The sequence below is a fragment of the Calidris pugnax genome, unplaced genomic scaffold, assembly GCF_001431845.1.
Source record: "Calidris pugnax isolate Ruff unplaced genomic scaffold, ASM143184v1 scaffold95, whole genome shotgun sequence".
NCBI lineage: Eukaryota > Metazoa > Chordata > Aves > Charadriiformes > Scolopacidae > Calidris > Calidris pugnax.
The window spans coordinates 8,831,934-8,855,889 of record NW_015090885.1 but is presented as its reverse complement, the minus strand read 5'-3'; the positions used below and the strand labels follow the sequence as shown (position 1 = coordinate 8,855,889).

The window sequence follows — 23,956 nt, the reverse complement described above, 5'->3', positions numbered from 1 at the left end:
CCTCCGCCGTCATAATAATTTTCCCTCTTTTTTTTTTTTTTTTTTTTTTTGGTCTTCCAAGTTGTAGTCAGCATCTTTGCATGTCTAAGTAATTTCAAAAGCTTCCTGCAGATCTGTCCAAATGTCAGTACCACATCATAAAACAGTCAGTAGAAGCTATTCACACAAACACATGAATCTGAGCAGCATCCTAGGTTCATACAGCTGTTTCAGTGGAACACTAAAATAGCTTGCTTTGGATAAGCTGCTAAAATATGATAAAATCAGCCACCAAGGAGCTGCATATCATGTCCTAGAAGGGAGCTACTCTGTATAATCCTAGGGAAAAAGAGTTATTTTCCCAGTGCACAAATGTGGCAGCAGTGTTTTGTGTGTTAACCAATTCATGGGGGAAGGGGAAATCCTAGTATTTTGTCTCAAACTTTCGGACTATGTGCTAGGAAGGAACTAATACCTGAAATACAGACATACTTGGTGCTGTTTAACTAGTTCAGTCACTTCAAGAGATGGTCCCCCTTCAGAGAAGGAATATGAGGAAAGACTTGCCACAACTTAGGTCATTCTTTAAAATATGCGTTCAGCTTGGTTTGCCTCCTTAATATTGACTGCTACAGACCCCTCTAGTGCTATAAGCATACTTATTCATTCCCACTACCCTTTTTTTTTTTTGGCAAGGTGTTTGAAATTGAAAAGGTGGTGAGAAGAAGATACTCAAATTTTGTATCTAAAATTGAATGTCTTCTTTGAAACAAAGACTGGACTGTACAGATATCTTCCGCTGATAGTGCCTCCCAACAAGTGGGGATGAAGAACTGTAGCAACATTCTCCAAGGAAAGGGTGAAGAAAAACCTAAAACCCTCTTCTATTCCACAGTAATTGTATCTGTCATCATAGAGACAGTTGTGGATAAATGTATGTAAACCTGATTTTTCTAATAAGCATAATTGAATTTGGCCACCTACTTGCAATATGACGATGAAAAGCTAATGTCATTTAGTATTTCTATAAGGCTACATTCCTGTCAGTCTGCACAATCCTGTCCTTAGACAGGATTTGGTGACTCATTTAATGTGGTTACAACAAGGTCTGAAAGCTTAGCAGTATAATCCTCCTTCTAGGAGGTAAGGCTTTGCTCCCTTTAATGTCCTCATCTTGCAACCTTTTGGATCCATGTTTCAGAAGAAAAATAATACTTAAATTCAATTTAACACAACCGTGTATATGCAGAAAGTACTAAGAGGAGAGCGAATTAGATTAATTACTGTGAGATTTTTCTCTTTAAGTACACACAAGGACACAAAATTGTCAGTAACATTTTAATCCTATAGTAACTGGACAAAGCAGACGTGAATATGTAATCACTACCACTCTGCAAAGCTTTGTCACAAGAAAGCTGCATGAAAAGCCATGGAGCAAAAGATTCATAGCCAGCAAGAAGCGACTTTTGTGTCCTTTTGAGCAATAACATAAAGGCAGCATTTAAAATAAAAATCAGTCAGTGACATATTTTTCTTAAACTGGTAATGTAGAAGATTTCCCTTCATGGTAAAATTTTGAGAGCTTGTATATCTCTTCTAGAACTGAAATTTAATTTCTGATGTGTGTAGTAAATAGAAACTTTAACAAGTAGATAGAAATAAAATTCCTTCTAGTACAATAATGTAAATACTTTCAATACTCAAGAAAGTTATTTTATGAAAGTCTGTGTATGAATGGCTTCTTGTTGCTTTACTGCTAGCTATCGGTACTTTTCAACTTTGCTATAATTGTTGCTGAACTTTGGCTAGAAATTCTTTCTTCCAGATTTTCATTTCAGAAAAGAATAGTCCTGAGGAAAGATTCTTTTGGTGCAGTTTCTTTTTTCATAGCTTCATTTCTGGATAATAGGAATGTTTTTTATTTTAAATGTGGGGTCTTCATACAAAATCTTTTATACAACTGTAATGCTGTTGTTTCCAGCCTAGAATGGAGATCAGTTGATTCTAATGCTGTTACTTTTAGCATGAGTAGTTACCCCGAGGAAGGATTAGACACTTGAATATTATTTTAAATGAAATTCAACTACCTCAGTGAAAAGCTATTTCCAGTATCTGAGATCTAAGGACATATAAAGGACAGAGACAGAGCCCCTGGCCATGAGGGCTAAATAAACACCTAAACAGCCTATCAGATGGATGAAGACAAGCTTTTTAGTTCTTTGAGGCAACTTGATTAAGGACAGCTTTCATTTCTGAGGACCGTATCTTTATAAATCTTTTTAACTGTCTCGCCCATTTTGGAATTGCCATATATCTACTTTTAATTGCTTTTGCTATAACTTGTTTTGAGTTAGGGGTATATATTAAACTGATTGATCCTCATAACTGTAATTAGCTAACATCTGGATCCTCAACACATTGCTCCAAGTTATCTGAAAGAAACATACTAACTGATTAGACAACTTGGACAGAAAGTCCTCTGCAGTAGGAAAGGAGAGCTCCCATGAACTGAGGAAGCTATACGGCATACAGTAGGACAGAGGAGCATACTGTAAAACCTTCCAACAGCTGGGAGTAAGTCATTGTAATGCTATACACTACGTGTAATATAGCCTGACAGAGCCTCTGAAAGTTTGGTATAGCAGCGGATTAAAAACAACAACAAAAAAAAAAGGAAAAGAAAGAGAAAAGGCAGGGGCAAGGGGAAGACCTACCTTCACAGTTCTTGGAAGATGAATTATATGCGTAGCCTTCGGGACATTCACATTCATATTTCCCCAGGGTGTTCTTACAGATGGCTGTCCCACAGATATTTGGATGTAACACACATTCATTTATGTCTAGAAATACAAACAAGTTATTGAAAACAAGTTGTTCTCTCACATACCACTTTTCTTAGCTCTTTACAAAGCTGTGTAAACTGAGACTATAGCTATAGCCATAAAGATTTCCAGAGGTCTCTAAAAAGCACTTCTGCCACGTCCTCAGTGAAAAACTAATTCTCCGCCCGTCTGCCTTTCTCATTCTCTCATGTGTTCTATGAATAACATGAAAAGGGATGCATGTCCAGGAAGGCAGAGAGAGAAACAGTCTGCAGATTTCCTATAAGCTAAACTGTATGATAAAATCCTATCTTATAAAAAGACAACCAGAAAGACAAGAGATAATCCTATCAGAGTTTCTTACATGCTTGGATCAATTCATTGTCTTTTAATTGGCAATTCTGACAGGTGTTCAAGTCCCTCACTGTGTCTCCATCCCTCAAACCATTTTGGTGTCTATCTTCTGCGTTGTTTCCAATTTTTCAATGTCATTTTCAAAATGCAGATGTGACAACTGCATGCAGCATATAGTATCAATCTTACTAAACGTCTTGTAGGCAGAAAAATATCAGATCCCTGGTAGTACTTCAATTCCCATTTGTATGTGCAGGCATCATTCTAGTTTTATCTGTTGTTTGTAGTAGTTGTGGAAATGGTGCTGCACAGAGAGAACAGATTCTGCCACTGGCTTGCTAGGATTCCCAAAACATTTTCCAAGTCAAAGCTGTCCTGAATTCAGCCTGCTTTTCTACCGGTACCCTGTGTACTCCAAACTGGTAGGTGTATAACTTTGTAGCTGGATGTAATGAAACATCTACATCCAGTTTATCAAATGACCAAACTAGGTACTCTAGGTACTATGGTATATTGGTGTATTTTTGTCTTTGATTATTTTTTTAATCAACTTTTCCAGTATCTTTCCAAGAATTACAGAGATTCTAACCAACGTATCTTCTTGCCCTTTTTGACAAAACAGCAATCTTCTGTTCTTCTGGAATTTCTCTGGAAAGCATTCATTCACCAAAAAAAGACCAAACAACCCCAAACAAAAAACCAAAACAAACTCCCAAAAAAACCCTAAAAGAAATTACAGCAGGAGGTGGCCCTCAAGTCTGGTCTCTTATAGAATTAGGCAAAACTGTTGGTATAGTTCAGCAATAAAATATATGACACTAAAATGCAATGAGGTTCTATTGTTTTTGAACTATGCAGTAAGAATTGCTAATTATGTTAATACATAGTCTTTATCTGGAATGGAATGAGAGACAGGTCATGGCTAATAATAACAGACACAAGAGTATACAGAAAAAAAATTTCGCTGGGTGAGTAAAAGACAAATCTTTCTCTCCATTAAGAGCATTTTCAGATTCATTAATAGTTTCTTCTCCAATGAACTTCAAACTCCCAAAAGAGCAGCAGGTCATGGCTAATAATAACAGACACAAGAGTATACAGAAAAAAAATTTCGCTGGGTGAGTAAAAGACAAATCTTTCTCTCCATTAAGAGCATTTTCAGATTCATTAATAGTTTCTTCTCCAATGAACTTCAAACTCCCCAAAGAGCAGCATCACTAATTAGGAGTGATTCAGCCTAAACCAGTGTTTACTAGACAAGATTTCTATGGTAACACTGTTAGCTGGTCACACCACTCTAGATTCTTGTTTCAGTATGCTTAAAGGGTACGTGGAATTGGTTAGTGAACAAAACAATCTTTACAGAGCTCTAGTAAGGAAGCAGAATCTAATATATAGTCTCTTTTCTTTTTCTTCTGTTCTTTTTCTTTTTGTTTTTCTTTTTTCCTGAATCAGTTTTAAGTTACCTTGGTTCCTTGATCTGGTTCACTATACAGTTGCACAAATGTTTGCAGTGCTTTAAGACTAAGGTGGAATGAGTAGCCAGGTTGAAGCAGGACTGCATCTTTCAGAGGCAATGCAAGCTTCTGCTGACTTCGAGCATTTAGGGAACTACTGAACTAAAATCTTTCCTCTCTAGTAAACAGGCAGTGTATTGTCATGTAGTGATGTCCTCCTTAAGTCTCACTTCCTACCTCCGCAATCCCGTTTATTTGAATGCATGAAGTAACCATCTTCACATAAACAACGGTAGCTTCCAGGTAAATTAGAACAGCGTTGGCTACAACCTCCATTCAAGTCTTCACATTCATTTATATCTGGAGGAAAACAAAATAAAAATCTCTGCTTAGGGGAAGACATTCATTGACCGTGTTGGTATACTTAAAGATCTGCTACTATTCAATATTAGTGTCCCTGAGAACTAACATCATGATGAGATGAGAGACTATACCTTCTTCACATTTCTCTCCTTGCCATCCTGGTTTACAGACACACGTGTATTTGGCTTGTCCATCTATGCAATCCTTATATCCGTCTTTATGGCACGGCAGAGGGCTACACTGGTTTGAAATTTCTGTGGGATGCAAACATTGGAAATAGTTGTTATTTGGGGTTATTTTTCCATAAGTACCAGTTTAGTCTTCCTTCTCTTCCCACAGATGCCCTTCATCTTTTATGAAATAGGAAAAAGCTTGACATGTAACACCAAGTACCCTACAGCCATCTTGCTGCTAATTCTGTCAGCAAGAATTTGCAAATGAGTGAGAAAAAACAAAGCCACCAGTACTTTTTCTTTGTCAGAAAGAAAACTAGAAAACAAATGACTCACTAAGCCATGTTAATCTCTTCAAGATGTGACCAAACACAGACTTGATACTATTTCCATTACATTTTAAGGACGTATTTCACCTTTTAAAGAACAGTTCTCTGTCCCATCACGCTACCACAAATTTCACTAGAAATACCAAAGTTTCAACAATACCAAGAATTCAGGATTACAGAGATCAATTTCCCTGTTCAAGGAGGGTCACGTTTACAGAGAAACTAACACCTCAGGTTGCCTTGGCTGTCCAGGTCCTGTAGGTCGAGTGGATACATCAGTGTCTAACACAGTCACTTTTTAACTTCAATGACAAATTTGGATCATAAAGAGTGACTGAAGACTCTATATTCATGCTGGCAAGACCTCAGAAATCGAGGCTCAAAATACACAGACTGGTGCTGAGAACATAGAATTCACTGTCTGTTTTGCTCTAACCAAAATACATAAAGCTCTTTTAACTCTTCCCACCATTTTTATAATTTTACATCCACCTCCCAAATAATACATCATTCTATTTGTGTCTTATGAATATGCTGGTAGCTTTATGGGTTATTTTTCTGCAGGCTTCCAAACATAAATATATTGTTTCCAGTTTAATGTTATGTTCTTGTAAATCTCTGGAATGTCATTCTGAGGCATGTTTTTGGAAAAAAAAAAAAAAAAAACACCAACCAACCAAACAAACAAAAACAACAACAAAAAAAAGGCAGTGTCCTAAAAAGAACAGATAGCAGAATGAAAAGAAGAAAGGATTTTGTGGTGTTCAGATTTTAAAAAGTGCAATGAAAGGCAATGTTCCTGAATACTGAAACTTGTTATGATTCTGTACCTAAGGCCTCACCAGATTTCTTCAACATTTCTTACAAGTTCAGCTTTCTGTGACTAGGAAAGTTTAACAAAATCTATGTTTAGTATATTTGTCAATTAAATCTGTTTCTAAGTTAGCTCAGATGCAAGTAAATTCAAAAGCCCAGAGGCCAGCCAAGCTCCAAAACTATAGAACACCTCTAGAATAGGTGCTGCATGTCAAGTAATATTCATATTGCATACCAAAGGACTCCAGTTGTAGATGAAGACTGACAGAAGAAATTGTGCAGAAGAAATAAAAAGAATGGGGTTTATGTATGGATCCTTCACAGCAATTTCCAAATGTAAGTTCTACAGCTCCCTACATTTCTTTTTTGTGGCTTTGTAGGTCCAGAAACAAGTGTGGTATAAGCTTGGCATGAACAAAGTATTTCATAAGTTATATACGTTCACTGGAGTTACCCTCAGAGTGTGCAACTGGGGAATAAACTTGATTGTAAATGTTTTTCAGCAAAAGGCTGTGATGGCTTGTGACAGTCCGAACTGAGACAAGATGGATTGGGTTGGCAGTGTGAAACACAAGTAGATAGAATAAGGTGAAATAAGGATATAAGGGGCAAGAAAATTGAGGAAACTAATGAATGAAAAAAGAAGAACTGGTAAAATACACTAGAGAAGACAAGGCAGATGGATAGAATTGGATAGACACGGAGGTTACATCCACAGATGAATGATTAAGATGTCACTGCAGGAACAGTAACGTAGCATCTATTTGTTCCAAAAGCAGGCCTGGTGTTCCTCTTTTCCCAGTTCAGGGTACCTTCTGACCTACTACCCAGAAATGCTTTTTTGATCAACATGTGTGACAACAACTAAATGTTGGAAGATATATTCAGCCTGCAATAGAAAGGATAGGTGGCAAGAAGTGTACAGTGGTACCTGTATCTGCCACTCAGAGGCTCTGGTATCCATGAGATGAATCATGGTGAGCTGTACAGAGGTAAATTCAGGAATTTTTAAAGTGCTTATTTTCAAAAGCAATTAAGAACACAGATTTACAGGATATGGATGTTTAGAGACTTAAAGATGCAACTTAGATAACTGCTTGGATTAGAAAAGTATGAAAAAGGGCCTTCTATTCCTGTGAAAATTTTCCTTTCCCTTCTGAGATCGGGATTAAAAAGTCAATTTATTCACAATTTTTTGTAATTGTTTATCCAGAAATATGTGTCCTTAAGTGTGCATTCATTTGTTATCTGAAATAAGTAATTTGGACAAATATGAAAAAAAATATTTTTTGAATTCTGTTAGCATTGTTATTTTGCTGAACACTTAAGCCTTAGAAACACTTGAAAATTTTATGCATACTCTCTACTTCTCCTTTATCCTGGTGACTGACCAACAGTAACAGTTTACTTAATTTGATTTTATAATATGAACCCAGATGGAGAAATACAATGGCTATCAAGTAAACTAATTGTTTTCATTGGGTAATACAGGAACACTGCACATTCATACAACTCTGCTAAATCCTCTCCTCCCAGGACCTCTAATGAGAGTGAGAAAGAGTGATATGAATGGGAGTACATTTTAGTTTGTGACAGCAGTCACGTTGGCCAAGTGATCTGGAAAATATGTTCATCCATGACCATATGCAGTGTAATTACTAAGGATTCTTTTGCCTTCCGTTGCTAGAATAGCATCAGATGGTTAAGGATAAGTATCCCTGTTCAAACTAACTGTGATGCAACCTGGCTGTAAAGGTTTAAGAAGTTTAGAGAGATGTTTCAACTGCAACAAGTAGGGAATGTGGTACAGATTGCTTCCTGTGAATTTACTAAAGAAAACACAATTAATGCTGGACTTATAAGTGTATAGGCATAAAAAATAAAATATTTGAGCAACATCACAAGTTTCATGCTTTGTGACCTTCTTGTGTCTGGAGTCAATGACTATGTCTTGTGGCTAATATTTGAATTTTTCAGCTGGTAATGTTGCTCACTTCATGAAGGGCTACAGTGTAACTATGGGCCAAAGAGAGGAACAAAGGAGAACTAACAAGATGGTCTCTTCCTTTAACTGACAGAACAGGACTTCTGAGATGCGAAGAGTCAGGTATAACTATTAAAGAAATAGTGAGCACAGAGGATATACTACAGAACATCAATGAGTTGGTGTAGGACACATTCCTGTTTCTGGGGGAATCCTGCCTTCCATTTTGCACCTAATTATCTTTTCCAGCATGCTTTATAAAGTTAAAAGCTGTCACACACTTATCCTGAAAATGCTTGGTCCCACCTAATATTTTTTTTTTGTCAATTTCTGTTCCAGATTATCGAGTTTGCCTGAATTAAATGGAGATTTGTCTCTCTTTCTGCCTATGTGAACTGCTTTCAAGCCATGTACGTGGGTGTGTTCTCGGATCTGAGTGCATTAGGTAAAGTACCTCACAGCAGCACTTACCATTGACACAAGCCCTCAGGTCAGCTGGAGAATCTGGAGTAACTGCAGTAACCCTGAAAATCCCTGCTCGATGGGAGGCAAGGCAGCCTGCAAATGCAAACCCACACAATGTGCTTATGATACAAACACTTATTTAGAGTAAAATTACAACAGTTTACACACGGCACCTTCAAAGAGTCTGTTCTCACAGCTTGAATCAGAAAACTTGTCTGGGCATATTAAGGACAGCTGATCACATACCAGCCTTCTGAGTGCCTCTGCTAGGATCTAAGTACACACAACTGCCTAGGAGCTGCTATGCATTACAACCATCACAGAAATCATTCAAGCGCTACGGGCAGAATAACTAACCTAGTATTATCCAAATAAGACAACCAGCAAATGATATAACAGAGTTGTTCATAATTTTTATACTTACTTAAATACTTAGGATAAAAATACTCCTGCAGAAAGAAAAGAAAAATAAAGAGTAAGAAAAATTTGAGGTACATACATTTTGCTATAATTCTATCACTGAATACATTCTAAAATATATGGTATTATAACTACAAAAGAAGCAAAAAAAGAGAAAGTCACTCTGACTCATGGATTATAGACCAAGTTTTCTATATGTTTATTCTTTAGGCTAAGACACCAGACTAAGAAACACAAGACTCAGTGGAGAGATTAAGATGCTGCACTAAACTGGACGCTTTCAAAATGAAGGCAATGAAAATGAATTGAATGTCAATATTACTTAGAAAATTGTCCCTTTAAATGGGAGGATCCTGCCCAATGTTGTTATTGGATGCAGAACAGCCTCCTTTATTTCCCTTTTTTAACCTAAAATAAATAAAGCCCCCTGGAATACGTTGAACATCTCACATGCAATTCATACCAAACAAAGTGAAAACTGTTACTAAAACAGAAATTGTTAAGAATAACCAATTATTGATTACTAAAACTATTTTATGTTACTATCAGTATATCCAAATACGTGCAATGTTACCAAAGACAGAATATAGACTTGACAAAGTTTGTAAAACAAGAATTAATTTTGACCACATATATTTTGTAATAATGCTTTTATAGTACAAAACTGAATAAAACATACCTAATACTAAACAGTGTGCAGTGGGAATGAACTGAGGAACAGAGCTCTCCCCACTAGGAAAAAAAGCTCGCAGTGATATATCCAATCCCTTTATTAAAAGGGCTTCACTACCATGTATCCTCTGTGTAAAACTTTAATTGAAGCCAACAGAGTTTTCCCAAATGGAATGCTAGCAGATAACAGTGGTCTAAAACTGGTGATCCGTACTGGAAATTAAAATAATACCTACTCAACTATTCTCTTTGCTTATACAGTCTTCATTATTAATTGTGCAGGTCCTATACACAAAAGAGTTTGTGGGCTGCATGGCAGGTTTTTTCTTTTTAGCTTTGCAGTGTGAATTCTATGTAATTCTAGCTTTTCCTCTGCAAAAAACTGCTATCAATCTCATAGATATTTATCAGATACTTACAGTTTCAGGATTATTTTCAAAGATTTCCCTGGCTTCTTCCTTATTGCATAATTCTTCAATGCACTCTCTTTCTAAATTTCCCTTCTTACTTTCTTCCATAAAAGAATTTGCTCGACGTTTCCTCACCAGGAACTGAGAGGCATACTGCTGAGATAAAACTTTGTAGAAACAAAGGAGCTCTGTTGTTATTTTTTTTTTTTTTTAACAGTTGAAGAGCACTGTATGCACCGAACAAACATGAGAATCTAACACAAAAATCTGAATTAAATGGTTAATCAGGAGTTGCTGTTTGCAATCATTTTGGAAAATGTGGACAAGAAATTCTAGGATTCTGTTTTCTGTATGTGGGTAGCTGTTTCTGACCAAAAAAAACCCCAAGTCACCAAAAAAACCTTTGTGCAGTGCTATGCTTGAAGCATAATTTAAATGTCCTATTCTGGACAAGATTTTTTTATCTGTAGATATTCTAAAGTGAGATATGTGACGAGTAAGTGGAAAAATGCTATGAAGCCTTTTATATTCGGATTCTACTTACCTTCTGAGACACCAAAAATGTGTCTTATAAAATCAGGCTACCTGTTATATGTAATTAATATAAATGTCATTTTATTTTTCAGAGCTGTAAGGAACAAGACCAAGTAAAAGGTGAGAATGATATCCTGAGAAATATCAAGGCAGACAACCTGCAAACACATTCACAATTTACTAAGATTGGTACAATCCTAGCTAACTTTTATACTTCAGATCTGTCATGTTATCATAGAATTATAGATTTGTCTAGGTTGGAAGGGACCTTTCACATCATCTAGTCCAACCATCAACCTAACACTGACAAAAAAACATCACTAAACCATGTCACTAAGGACTTTGTCTACCCATCTTTTAAATACCTCCAGGGATGGTGACTCAACAACCTCCTGGGGCAGCCCACTCCAATGCTTGATAACCCTTCAGTGTAAAAATTTTTCCTAATATTTAACCCAAACCTCCCCTGGTGCAACTTGAGGCCATTTCCTGTTGTCCTATCATATTACGTGTCATTACTTGATTTTGATGTATCTTGTTATTGTCATTTACGCAAATGGTAAACAAGTAAGTGAGTTGAGAAATTATACTAAAAATGAAAGATGTCTGCTTAGATGTTCTTTGTACAGGAACAGCAACTAAATTAGACTGCTTCATTAGTTTAATTTTTGGACATACCTTGTGATTAAGATTAAAAATGGATGAGCATAATTGGAAAAAGTCCAGCTCATAGGGTTAAAGAGCATGGCTGACGTATGTTAACTAGACAGCACCACACTTCTACACCTGCCCTTCTTTCATCAGCCTTTGCACAACTTAACCTTTCAGACTAGCACAACTGTGTGAGGGTGATGACACCTGCACTGCAAACCATATACAGTGTACATACATATTCATCACTAGTCTACCAAGAAGATCAATTCAAGTAGACACGGTCAATTCAGTACTGTTTATGAGTGCAAAATACCTGAAACCCAGAGTGCCTTTATGAGGCGTGCCAGCAGGCAAGTGTCAGAGAAGAGCCTCCCAAGATCTGTGTGCTAATAGGAAAGAAAAAACTTAAAAGGCTTATTAGAAAGAGCAGTTAATGAAGCCCAGAACTTGAAGCAAGGATAGCTTTCAAATGACAGATATAACTAAAACCATACTATCCTAAACACTTTACTAAGGTCTCTATCAAGTGATGGGAAACACAACTGAAGCACTCTGAAGCACTGCAACATTGGATAATGATCTGAAGAAACCTTTCTGTTACAGCATCCTAAATTTATTTGGTGAGGATAAGCTTATCACTTGAAATTGGTCTACTTGCTTTAATTCTGCCAAGACCCATCTTTCTGTTAAGGCGATAGGTAAGATTTCCTGAGTATAAGGTGGACCCTGCTACAGCATATCTCTGAAGTTTTGAAGCATGCGTTTACCTCAGAGAGCAACCAGCAGTTGCTTGGAAATGCAAAGAGGAGAAATCAGCTTGTGCCCTTCCTCACTATGAAATATACGAGCAGGCGACAGGCCAGTATTTGAGGATTCAGTTCTTCTTATATGCATGCTGATCTTACTGAAAAATGGAAAGAACCCTGCAAGGTGAAGGCTGAATCTCAAGAAAACTTTCAGAGAAAGAAAAGTCCTACTTTCTGGGTCCCTGCTTCCAGAAATTCTTGGCACAAAGGAAACGATTCAAGCCTGCTTTCATCTTCTACCTTCTCCCACTTTCACAAATCTTAAGGTATATCATAAGTACTTCTCAAGGGCTCTTAACAACACTTCTGAAGAGCTGGATTTGGATTCTCTGGTTGTTACGTATCCTTCATACAACAGTTATGAGGAGCACTAAATTGGAGGCTGCTGCAGCCATGGATCTCCTAGACCTTTCTTCTCAATCCACAAGCCCTATCTGCTGGGATACTGGCCAGCAAGCCACAGGACAAGAAGGGCCTCACAAGAGCTTTTCTGAGCCCTGACCGCACTGGAAACATACCCTGAAAAACATTTTGATAATGTATTTAGCACCAACTGTTTCTAGCAGTGTCATTTTAATTAATTTGGTTAAATGGTTGTATTTGTCATCACATAAAACCAGGCTAACATGGAGGATGCAGAAAGTCCATCTGTTCTGAGGCAAGAGGAGTAACAACAAAATACTAAAATAAAATACAAAATGCTGATTTTGTTTACGTTGGAGACTTCTACCAGCGCAAGCATGCTGACATAGCTTCGGGGCAGAGGCTCTGTGGTGTAGATGAGGCCTAATTCATAACTAACTTTAAACAAACTTGTTTTGACCTTTAGCTACATCATTCTCATTTTGACACAGTTTTTCAGTGAACACAGGACAAGAAAATTTCAAGTGCATGCAATGTTCTTAAGGACATTACAGCAACTATAACACTACTACCTCATGTTTTCAGTACAGTGGAGTAATGGAAACAGGTCTTTTCCCCTACATCACAGCAGATCAGTCTTCTCCTAAGCTGATTTCCTATGACTTCTGAGCTTAGATAGAACATGTAACTCAACGTAAATTCCATATTTTTATTGCAAATATTTCAATTTCCATGCACAGAATTAGCAGTGTGTTTATTCAACTGTTTTTTCCTTACAAAGATTATGATAGGACCTCTATTAAAAAAAAAATAAAACCCTGACTGCTTCTCCTGCCAGTTTGATTACAGGAAACTCCAGCCCACTTCTGGTCCTGCCAAACCAATAGTTAACCTTTAATGAACTTCATGAACGTATTTCGTTTGGTTCTTTTGAAGCCTTATGGAATTAAATAGCCTTATGATTTCAGTAAGTGTTGTACAGATGCTGTGTAGTGATTACTTATCAAGCATCTGTTTAGAAGTAATGCTACTGAAAAAGAAACAATGTGGGGAAAGGATGAGATTCAATGGTTTCTTACAACTGTTTTGTAGTGCAGATACAACTGTAAACCTGTCTTAAATGGGCTAGTTAAATGTAGCTTAGAGCTGCTTACCTAATGCCCCAGTTGTGGAAAGCAGTTGTAGTCTACTAGTACTCTCTCCTGGAATCTCAGAAGATCCGATAAATTGAATAAAAAGGACTTGTGAACGCCACTGTAGAAAGTGACATCATCTTGTTTGTACAGCTGTTGTATCGCAATCAGCTCCATAATTCCAGTGACCAGAGTCTCCCAAAATGCTCATCAGTGACATAAGCTTTATGCTTAACAACAAAATAAAGCCAACCAACTGCTAATGTTTGCCTGTTCCTTCTCCATCTTATCCAAAATGTGTTGGACCACTGGATGTTGGACCAAATGCAGCTGCACTAAGACCAACAGAGAGACAACTTTCCTTTATGATTATTAAATGGTATAAGCTGCATTATGAAGATCTTTCTGGGGTTTTTTTTGTTTTGTTTTGTTTTTTCCCCCCACTCCAGAAATCCCTGGATCCCAGGGATAGGAAACCAGACTACATGGACCAGAGACATTTTACATGAGTAGAACAACTTCTAATTTCCCACTGTTCATAAAAGAGAAGACTGACAAGGTATGCAGTGGGGAAGATAAATGGAACAGAAAATGTGATGAAAACAGAAGAAACAAACATTATGAAATATTTATTAGACAATTTATTTTTAGGACCTGTTCAAAAATGTTATAAAATGAACTTTCATCTTTCCATACAGTTCCTTTCAGTCAGAATCCCTAGCATTCAAACAGAAGTCTGAATAGTAAACATTAGTTTTTTCTTCTACCTGTTTAATCATTAGTAAAAGACGTCAGAAACTGGCTTAGAGCTGCAGTTCTCCTTATGCCAGAAACACATTGTCTTCTTTTAGTACTATGCTCATAAACTGTAGTGTGGAAGACCTAAGCTTTGATTTTTTGTATTTATTTGTGACAGCAAGTAGTTATTACCTAGGCTAATAGGTCTGAACTTACCAAGAGAGTCTGGGCTGCTTGCCCAGACTCCACCATAATGCCACTCTCCCGAGACCATGATCTATCGAGTATTTTTCTTCTAAGCAAATCATAGAATAGTTTGGGTTGGAAGGGACCTTGAAGATTACCAAGTTCCAACCCCCCTGCCACCTCTCACTAGACCTGGTTGCTCAAAGCTCCGTTCAGCCTGGTCTTGAATACTTTCAGGGATGGGGCATCCACATCATTTCTGGACAATCTGTTCCAGTGCCTCACCACCCACGTAGTAAATAATTTCTTCCCAATATCTGATCCAAGTATATCCTCTTCCAGTTTGAGGCCGTTACCCCTTGTCCTATCACTACAGGCTTTTGTAAAATGTCCCTCTCTGCATTTCTCGTACTTTGTACTTTGTACAGCTTTCTTGTACAACCTTCAGACACTAGAAAGCCCGCTATAAGGTCACCCTGGAGCCTTCTCCAGGCTGAACTCAAACTCTCTCAGCCTGTCTTCGCAGGAGCGGTGCTCCAGCCCTCCGATAACGAAATCAAACACTATTCCAAGGCACGCTTTCCCCTGAGCTGCCAGAGCGGCTTTTTCGGCCGCAAACGGCTTCCGACCCGCGACCAGACCCCAAACTCCGCTGCCCCACGAGTGACGGCTGGCTGCCAGAAAGCAGCCAAACCCGAGGGATCCAGTCGCGCCGGCCGGGCGGCACCTACCCGGGAAGGGAAGAGGCGATGCACCGGGCCAGCGGGGAGGGCCGCCCCTTGCCTGGCTGTTGAGGCGGCCCCCTGCGGCACCCCCGTCCCCACTCCCACGAGGGACGGCGCCGCTCTCCCGCTCGGCACCTCGCCCCCGGCCCCGAGGCGTCCCCCGGCGCCGAGTGGTCTGGAGAGTGAGGGGCGCTAACGGACATCGGCCCGCGCACCCCGGCCCTGCTTGCCCACCTCCCTCCTCCCCTCCCCTCCTCGCCTCACTCACAGGTCGCGGCCTCCGCGAGCGCGATGGCCACCGCCAGGCCCGCCAGCAGCGGGAGGCATCGCCTGCCCCGCGGCCTCATCTCTACCGGGCCGGGGAGGCGGCCGGGACCGGGCACGGCGCCGTGACTGTGCTGCGCCTCCTCTGCGCGGCGGGGCCGGGCGAGCTCTCTGGGGGCGGGAGGGAGGGGCAGCGGGGCGGGGGGGAGGCTGGGCCCTGTCCGGACAGAGTTGCCCTGCGGAAGCGTCAGCAGAGCGCGGAGGGCAGTGCTGCAGGAGGCTCGACACGGGCTGAGGGGCACCCCCGGGGACGGCGGCGGCAGCGGGGAACGCGAGGGTCCGCGGGCATCCTCCCCCGGAGCGGCTCCCGCCGCGCACTGCCAGCAGGGGGGGCCACCAACCAAAGGAGGGCCCCACTCGGCCCCTCTCCCGCCCGTGCGGGGCCCTCAGCGCCCACCCGGCACCGGGCGTTACTGTAGGCTCGCGCCGTTGTTCACTCTGGGGCGGGGGTTGCAGGGACGGGGGGGGCGTTGCTGCCTCGCCCCCTTACAGCTGATTGGCTGATCTTCCGCGGGCGCCGTGGAAGCCGCCCGCTCCTATTGGTTAGGCGCGGGCCTGCCGTCCCCCGCCTCTCCGCGCGGGTGTCGGTGCTGCTTTGTATTCGCGCTCTGCTGCGGCCGGCAAGTTTGTCCCTTCCCGGCGCCCGTTGGCGGTAACCAGGGGTTACCGGCTTGGTTAAGCGTCCCTACTGCCTCGGAGATCGCAGCTTCGGCCAATGGGCGGTTTCGCGTGAGCGGGGCGCCGGGCACGTGACTCCGGAGCGGCCGCGTCGGGCCCGGTGCGGCGGAGCCGAGCGGAGAACAGCGGCAGCTCCCCGCCTGTTCCCCCGCCTTCCGTCACCGCCGCCCGGGGGCAGCGCCAGGTCCCGCTGGCCGCCGTGGTGGCGGGGACAGGCTCCGTGTGGCGGAGCCGTTAGCGCGACCGGTGAGTGCTCGCGGGGTGACTGGTGCGGGGCGGCTGGTTGTGCGGCCCGGTCTGCACCGCTCCGTCCTGCGTTTCCAGGAGCGGCGTGTGAGGCGGGCTGCCGGCCGGAGAGGGGCTGGGGGTCAGGGCGGAAGGCCAGGCGCCCCCCGGTAGGGATGGGTGTCTTCTTCGGTGCTTGCGCCTGCCGGGAGGGCCCGGAGTACGCCTGCTCTCGGCGGGGCTGGGGGTCTCCCGGGTGGGCTGGCGGGGGGGGCCGCCCTCCCGGGGCTCTGGCCCAGCGTCCCGCTCGGCGGAGCCCGGGGCCGGTTTCTGCCAGCCCCGCTCTAGTGTGGCCACGCAAAACACCCCGGTGTGTGTCCGCAGGGCCAGCCTCGGGCTGCTCGGCAGCCAGTTGGAAAGTCTCTGAGCAGCTCGGGAGTAGATTTTTTTGCTGTAATGTTGATTTTAGAAAAGAAAAGGTTGCTCCCGCAGTGGAAGAGACAAGCAGAGGAAACATACCTGAACTAAAGTCAGTGGATTTTAGGGCTGCTTCTTTTCGGAAACATAAGGAGGGTAGGAACGTGGCTGGAAAGTGCAAAACTCAGTTGAATTGTTAGTCCTATAGTAACTTTTTGTTATGGAAGAACTCATGGTCCTAGAACTATTTCTCATAGATATTTCAGTCTGGAGACATTACAGCTCTTGCTTGCGCTTCATACACCTGTTAACTACCCTGCAATTTTGGCATTGAAGTTTTTGCTGAATATGCTTTCTTCACGGCTCAATCACTTGATTTGCTGTCCAAAATATAATAGAATCATAGAATAATGTGGGTTGGAAGGGACCTTAAAAATCATCTAGTTCTACCACCCCTGCCATGGTCAGGGACAATCTCCCATTAGGCCAGGTTGCTCAAAGCCCCATCCAGCCTGGTCTTAACACTTCCAGGGATGGGGCATCCGCATTGTCTCTGGACAACCTGTTCTAGTGCCTCACCACCATCATGATGAAAAATTTCTTCCTAATATCTGATGTAAATCTACTCTCTTTCAGTTTAAAACCATTACCCATCATCCTATTGCTACACTCCCTGTTAAAGATAATGCAATACGACTAAAATACTGTGTTCTTATAATTAAAATTCAAACAAGGAACATCACAGTAGGAAGTTAAATAAATAAACTTTGTGAGGAGAATCATCTTTAAACGGTTTGTTTAATTATGTTTTAAGGAAAGTGAGAGCTTGTTATGACTGAAAAAAATTCTCTACCATAAAAGCTTCTACCAAAGGCAGAACATTTAATGTAAACACTGACATTGAAATGTGTAAAAAGTGCTTGTTTTATACTTTGATATGGAAGTAGATAAACTTATTCATCAGATGACTTTGGATGTTGGACTTGCTGGTACCCAGTACTTTGGATCACATAACATACGGGCTGCCAAGTAGCTCTTGATCTAATCTAGAGTGTAAAGAATTAATGCCATTGTTTTTCATGCATTTTTTAGTTTCTGTAGTATACTTTTTCTGTGATCTTTGACATTCTTAGTCCTTTACACTTGTGCTGACCTGCTCGCTAAATGGTATAGTAGCTTAACTACACAGTTTTACATATTTCTGAGCTTGTGGGCATGTTGGTTTTGCTTCATCTCAACAAGCATAAAGAGTTCAAGATGATGAATATAATATCTGCAGCAACTTCTGAATGTTGTTGATGCAACATATAAAATACATGTAGTATGCTCCGTGCATATTTCAGAGATCAATTTTTTTGTCCATTGCTAGTTCAAGAAATGCAGTCTTTCCAAAATAGTATAATACAATGTGATTTGTCTCCCTACCACAATTTTCTCAGCGGTGTTGAATGCCCTTTCTTGCTATAGTGCCATGTTTTGGACACTTTTTATCTTATTTGTCACCTCCCGCCCACCCTCTTTTGCGTTTTCATATTTAAACAAGATTCCTTTCCTATGATATAATTGTCCTCTGCTCTTCACTCTTTAACAAGTTTTTTTTCATCTCATGAATCCCATTTGAATACTATGGGCCATATTTGTGCTTTAGAGCAATTTTATGACAATTTGCAAGGCTAGACAATCTATGTAGTATTGTTCTTTGATGATGCTCAGGCACCAAAAATGTTACACATTGGTCAGTGCATTGTTCATTGAACTGTTACACTTTCCTTTTCAGCAGAGCTAAAGTTTGTGTAACTACGTTCTCAAAGTTAGCTTTGTTGGTACATGCTTGTGGGTTGAAATACCATATTCCACTGTGTGGGGTTTTTGAGGTTTTTTGGATTGTTCAGAGCCAGATTTTAATACTTGTAATAGCTGTAATCATCTTGCTCTCCTTTTTTGGAACTTTTATCTTCTTCACACACTAAGCTTTCCTGGGGAGACGCTATTCTCAGGTGCTTTTGTATAATGGCATATAAATATTTAAAGAGTATCTGTTGTCTCTGCTCTGGAAGAAATTTGATCTGTTTCTGACATTGAGTGATGGCAGATCCACACAAAGGCGTTCTTGAATGCAGCAGCTTCATAAGATCAGGAGTTATGTATAAATTATCTAAACCATCATAGTTTATTAGGGAAAAATATGTTTGTTAAGGATAGTTCCTCAATTATTATTTTTTTTTTTTCCGCTTTCATTGGTCTAGTTTGGGAAGATGACAACTTTGGAAAGTTGTTATATTTAATTATTCAATTTTCTGCATCATTTCAAATTATCTTAGTTTGGAGTTACTTTTAAATTATAAAAGGAATTTCTTTAGAGCTTTTTTGGTGTTTTGTTTTTTTTTTTTAAAAAGGAATTTTGCAAAACAAGCTTAAGGAAATTTGCTATGGTAATTCAAAGTGTCACTACTCTCAGTTAATCTGTGCATGGAGGCAAGTTAGCAGCATCTAATATCTGTCTATGGCTCAGCTACTCTGATGTGAATCCAGATGGGGGTTTTTTAGCTTAAGCTGCTGATCAGAATGGGAGCTAAGGTGATCTGAGCCTATGAGCTGAGGTGATGGTGCACGTTCCTTCTGCAAGAGTTGTGATAATCTCTGGAGGAGAGATTGGTATGTCATTAACCACCATCCTCTGTCCCATGACATGTGCACAGATATTATTCCCCTGTTCCATAGCCCCGTCCCATGCCCCTTCCCCAAATAAGAACAGTTGATGACTTGGAGTGGCCTCTCAGGACAGGGGAAGTGGCATGTTGGATAGTTGGTTGCCAAGACCCACTTGAGTTATGTAATCACCACACTCGCCTTGTATTTAAGGCTCATCCTCCTGTGGTTCAAGTGGTTCCTATTGGACTGTTCCTGTAATGTACAACTCAAATCATGGGTTATTTTACCCCAAGTTTAAATCTGTTTGAGATACATATTGGATTTTCTCATCCTTCCACATTAGCCACCATGTGCGCTTGGGGCCTTGAACAAAGGTAGTCCCACAAATGGCTTTGCCTTTTCCCAAGGGAGAAGAGACTCACACTTCTTTTCCTAGCCACTAACAAGTGCTTGACTTCAATAAACAGTAATCGAGCTCAGTGACCAGCACAGGAGCCTGCCAGTTAACAAATATAATGTGCTCAGATCAAAGCTGTCGTAATCTTGAGCCCCTTGTTGGGCACCGAGAAGGACTGTGGTGGGTTGACCCTGGCCAACAGATAAAGATGCACCCAGTGACTTGCTGGATGGGGGGAAGATAGAAGATGACAATTTGTGGACAGAGGTAATAGCAGTTTAACAGGGAAAACAAAAGCTGTGTGCTCAAACAGAGCAAAAAGGCATTTAATTGCTTCTGCCCATCAGTGGGCAGACTTTCAGCCACTTCCTGGAAAGCAGGGCCTCAACACGCTTAATAGCTGCTTGGGAAGACAAATGCAATAACCATGAATATTCCTCCTTTCTCCTCTTTTCCCTGAGCTATTTTTTGCTGAGCACGACATCATGTGGTGCGGAATATCCCTCCTGTTAGCTGGGGCCAGCTGTCCTGGCCGTGTCCCCTCCCAAGCTCTTGCCCACCCCAGCTTGAGGAGAGAGGTGGGCAGGGCAGAATGGGAAAGAGAAAAAGCCTGTATGCTGTGCAAGCACCCTCCAGCAATAGCCAAAATATTTGTGCGTTATCAGCAGTGTTTTAGCCAAAAATTTAAAATGCACAGCACCATGTAGGCTAGAGTGTGAAAAAAAATTAGCAGCCAGACTGTGCATACATCATTCTGCTGAGGAGGTTGTGGAATTGAACTTGGGAAGTAAAATTGCCCAAGGCTGGCTGGTGAAAGGGCTTTATCTGGACAACTACTGCTGTTCACAGGAGGATTATTGTAGCTGGATAACTCAGGGAGTTCTAAAGCTTTTGCATCTTTGTGCATTGACTGCATGGTTTATGTAAACTTTACTGTTTCATAGCGAAGTGTGCATTTAAAGAAATAAACATGCACATGATAACACAGTTGTTCTTTGTTGTTTGTTCCACAGAGCGGCATCAGAAAGAGTTTCTCTGTTTCTTTCTCCTGCTTGAAGAGTAGGAAGTGAGATTGTAAAATGATGGAAGTACTTGATACTCTAACTTAATTTAGTGGCAATTACTAGATATTAAGCTGCCAGTTCCTCGAAGTACTCACTAGCAAACCCAGCTTCCTTGTTGTGGGATCCTTTTGTGTGAAAGAAATTGACAGTTAAATGAATATACTTAACGGGTAGGACATCCTTTGTTTGCTTTTAACGTTTTATCCTGTTGTGTTCTTACAAGCCTTACTCATGCTTGAAATTGGTCCTTATTTTCTGTCAATCAGCAGAGCTGTGGGATATGTTAGAGAGGCAAGCACTGGAATTTCTTCGCTTGATGTGTCTTACTGCACTAACTTGCAGGTTTCCTCATATACAGTGGTCTTGCATTATTATTTTGTATGAGTAGTACTGTGGTGTTGCTGCCCAGGTATGTAAAATGGGGGCAGATGAAGTGTGAGAGGATGGAAAAGTGAAAAACATAATGAGACTGTCATGGGGATGACTGAATATGACACACTATAAATAAGCAGGCTGCTGCTGGGAAATGGCTTGCCTTGGTTATACATAGGAGCTAACTGCATTTCTAATTTATTTTTTTTTTCCCTTGCTAGCAGTGACAACATCTGGGCCTTTGCAGTTTCTCTCCTTGTCGTCTTTGGTTATTCTGGCCTGTCTACATTGTTTCTGTTGCTTTCGTGGCTCTGGATGGCTAGTGAAGAGGGATGTTCAGTCTAATGGCCAATTGCTGCAGCTGGTTAAAACGGTGGCAGGAACCTATCAGGTAAACATGTGAAAGTATTTTACATTTCTGTGCTGACCTTCCCAAACTGTATTTCATGTTTTCTCACCTATGTTTTACTTTGTTATATAGCATTGTTTCATATTTTTTAATTCTGAGACAAAATCTGTCATTTTTTTCTCCAAGAGAGAATCAATACATCTTCTAAACTTAAAAATGAAACGTTAATAATCTTTAATTCAGGTGCTTTGTTTCTGACTTCATGAAAGCATAAAGCTAAAAATATTTTCCTTTGCATACTGTTTCTTCAAGTTAAGCATTGTGGGGTGATCCTAGAATGTTTATGTAAAGTTTATTTGGTTTTCGTCTTATTGATTTAGTTTCTGCATTTTGATATTCTGAAGTGTAATGTGTTAAAACACTTTGTTGTCAACAGTACACTATAGCCCTAGTGTTTCTTACTATTATTTAAGTATCTTGATACTGTGTTTTGGGGTACCCTGGTGATCCATTTTTGTTTATGGAATTGTACTGTTCTTGTGTGTTTCCATTACTTTTAATTTGTCATCCTGCATCCATCCTTTCCCCTCCAATTACCAGAGATGCACAGATAGTACACAGTTTGTTTCAAACTATTTCCAAACTATGGGAAGAGAAATAAAGGGTACACCACGCTTACTTATACTTCACACTCATGCACAAGGATTTGTTCTTTTATTCAGTGCTACGTAGTTTAGGTTTTACAAAAGGTGCTTGTGTTCAAAAAAAAAAAAATTGAATAGCTTTCTGATGCTACAATTATAGATGATTGTGAGTTTATAAATGTTTGTGACTGTTTTGGTTTTAGCTTACTTTTAAAGTATAATTTACTGTGATCCTATGTTCATTTTCAGGCTCTTTTCTCAGAACTTTTTGGCTCTTCTAAAAGAACTTGCATAAATTATAATTCATATATGATGCTGTTGTAGTTTTAAGACTGGAAATGACAATGTTGCTACTATTTCTTAAGGAGCTTAAAATTGAGCAAATTCCTTTGATGCCTCTGAGTCTTTGTGAATAGGAAGAACAATTGAGATATACACGTAGATATGTTTTTCCTATTGCTTTGCTTAAAATTCTGTCCTGGGATAAATTCTAACCTGTGTGACAGTTTGCTAATATGTTGTACATCCTCAACACCACTGGTTTGCACATCTGCAGTGTAGATTGCTTCTGCTTGAAACAAAGGTACGATGAGTACCGGTGCCGCTTATTTACAGCATCTGAGGTTGTCTACACAGGTGTTGTGTACTGGTGTACTGTTGTTCAGATGCATTGGTTGAGACAGAAATAAATTTCTAGTATTGGCACAACTTTGAGGCAGAGAGACAGTAAAAATACAGGGGAATGGAAAGGAAATTACAGAAATTGTTAGAGACCATGACCACACCAAAAAAAAGAATAAAATTTACAGTACCGTGAAATTAAATTTCAGCAGGCAAATATCAGTTGAAAGCAAAATCATTGTCTCATGTGAAACTTACAGCACAATATTAGACTTTTCATTTTATACCTTGTTCTGTGGTTCTGTCTAGTCAGATTGTTTGACATTGAACACCAGATGCACAGTTGTAACAATGCTACTTGGTATTTTGATACTTGTTCTTTCTACTACTCTGTGGTAAATTTGCTATGCATGTATATAAAAAAACCTTAATAAATAACTGATGTCTTGCTAGAGGAAAAAAAGATCTGAATTTTTTTTTTTTTCTCCTTATGGAGGAAGGTGACACTAATAATGGTGGGTCTTGATAACGCTGGTAAAACTGCTACAGTCCGAGGAATTCAAGGAGGTAAGCAATTAATTTGTTTATCATCTAAATGGAACATTGCAAGATATAGTATAATTACTAATTTTCCATCACTTTAACCTAAAAATTTTGCTTTATCTCTTAATTTATCTCTCCTTCCCATACGGAAAATTTTGGTGATTGCCAAAGTGACCATGTCACAGGCCCCGTTGTGTGAAGACCTGAAGATGGGAGGAAAATTAAGGCATCTTACACTTGAAACATAAAGATCCTGATTTTTGAGATCCAGCAAGTCATGCTGGGGT

General features: G+C 40.4%; 2 protein-coding genes and 1 long non-coding RNA gene across 12 annotated transcripts in view; 2 read left to right on the top strand and 1 right to left on the bottom strand.

Moving 5' to 3' along the window:
* Positions 1–14,641, top strand: part of LOC106891084 — a 44,852-nt gene extending 30,211 nt beyond the window's left edge. Inside the window, exons 1-4 of one of the 2 annotated variants that reach the window (XR_001412628.1) lie at positions 8,279–8,400; positions 8,617–8,722; positions 10,871–10,898; positions 11,948–14,641. This is a non-coding gene — a long non-coding RNA (uncharacterized LOC106891084). Of the gene's footprint in view, positions 1–8,278; positions 8,401–8,616; positions 8,723–10,870; positions 10,899–11,947 lie in introns of those variants that run through there. The other variant, XR_001412627.1, reaches the window with a different exon arrangement.
* Positions 1–15,815, bottom strand: part of PROS1 (protein S (alpha)) — a 33,919-nt gene extending 18,104 nt beyond the window's left edge. The window contains exons 1-7 of the mRNA XM_014947350.1: positions 15,652–15,815; positions 10,254–10,411; positions 9,167–9,191; positions 8,749–8,835; positions 5,107–5,229; positions 4,850–4,972; positions 2,694–2,819 (exon numbers count right to left, since the gene is read on the bottom strand). Coding sequence (XP_014802836.1) covers positions 2,694–2,819; positions 4,850–4,972; positions 5,107–5,229; positions 8,749–8,835; positions 9,167–9,191; positions 10,254–10,411; positions 15,652–15,730 — 721 coding nt within the window. The 5' untranslated portion in view covers positions 15,731–15,815. The remainder of the gene's footprint in view (positions 1–2,693; positions 2,820–4,849; positions 4,973–5,106; positions 5,230–8,748; positions 8,836–9,166; positions 9,192–10,253; positions 10,412–15,651) is intronic.
* A 556-nt stretch (positions 15,816–16,371) lies between these two features.
* Positions 16,372–23,956, top strand: part of ARL13B (ADP-ribosylation factor like GTPase 13B) — a 48,725-nt gene continuing 41,140 nt past the window's right edge. For 4 of the 9 annotated variants that reach the window (XR_001412629.1, XM_014947373.1, XM_014947376.1 and 1 more), the window contains exons 1-3: positions 16,373–16,631; positions 21,734–21,903; positions 23,623–23,693. Coding sequence is in view for 8 of the 9 variants with exons in the window: in XM_014947373.1 (XP_014802859.1) it covers positions 21,845–21,903; positions 23,623–23,693 (130 nt within the window). In the remaining variant the exon portion in view is untranslated. Of the gene's footprint in view, positions 16,632–21,089; positions 21,311–21,733; positions 21,904–23,622; positions 23,694–23,956 lie in introns of those variants that run through there. The other 5 variants (XM_014947374.1, XM_014947378.1, XM_014947375.1 and 2 more) reach the window with 5 other exon arrangements.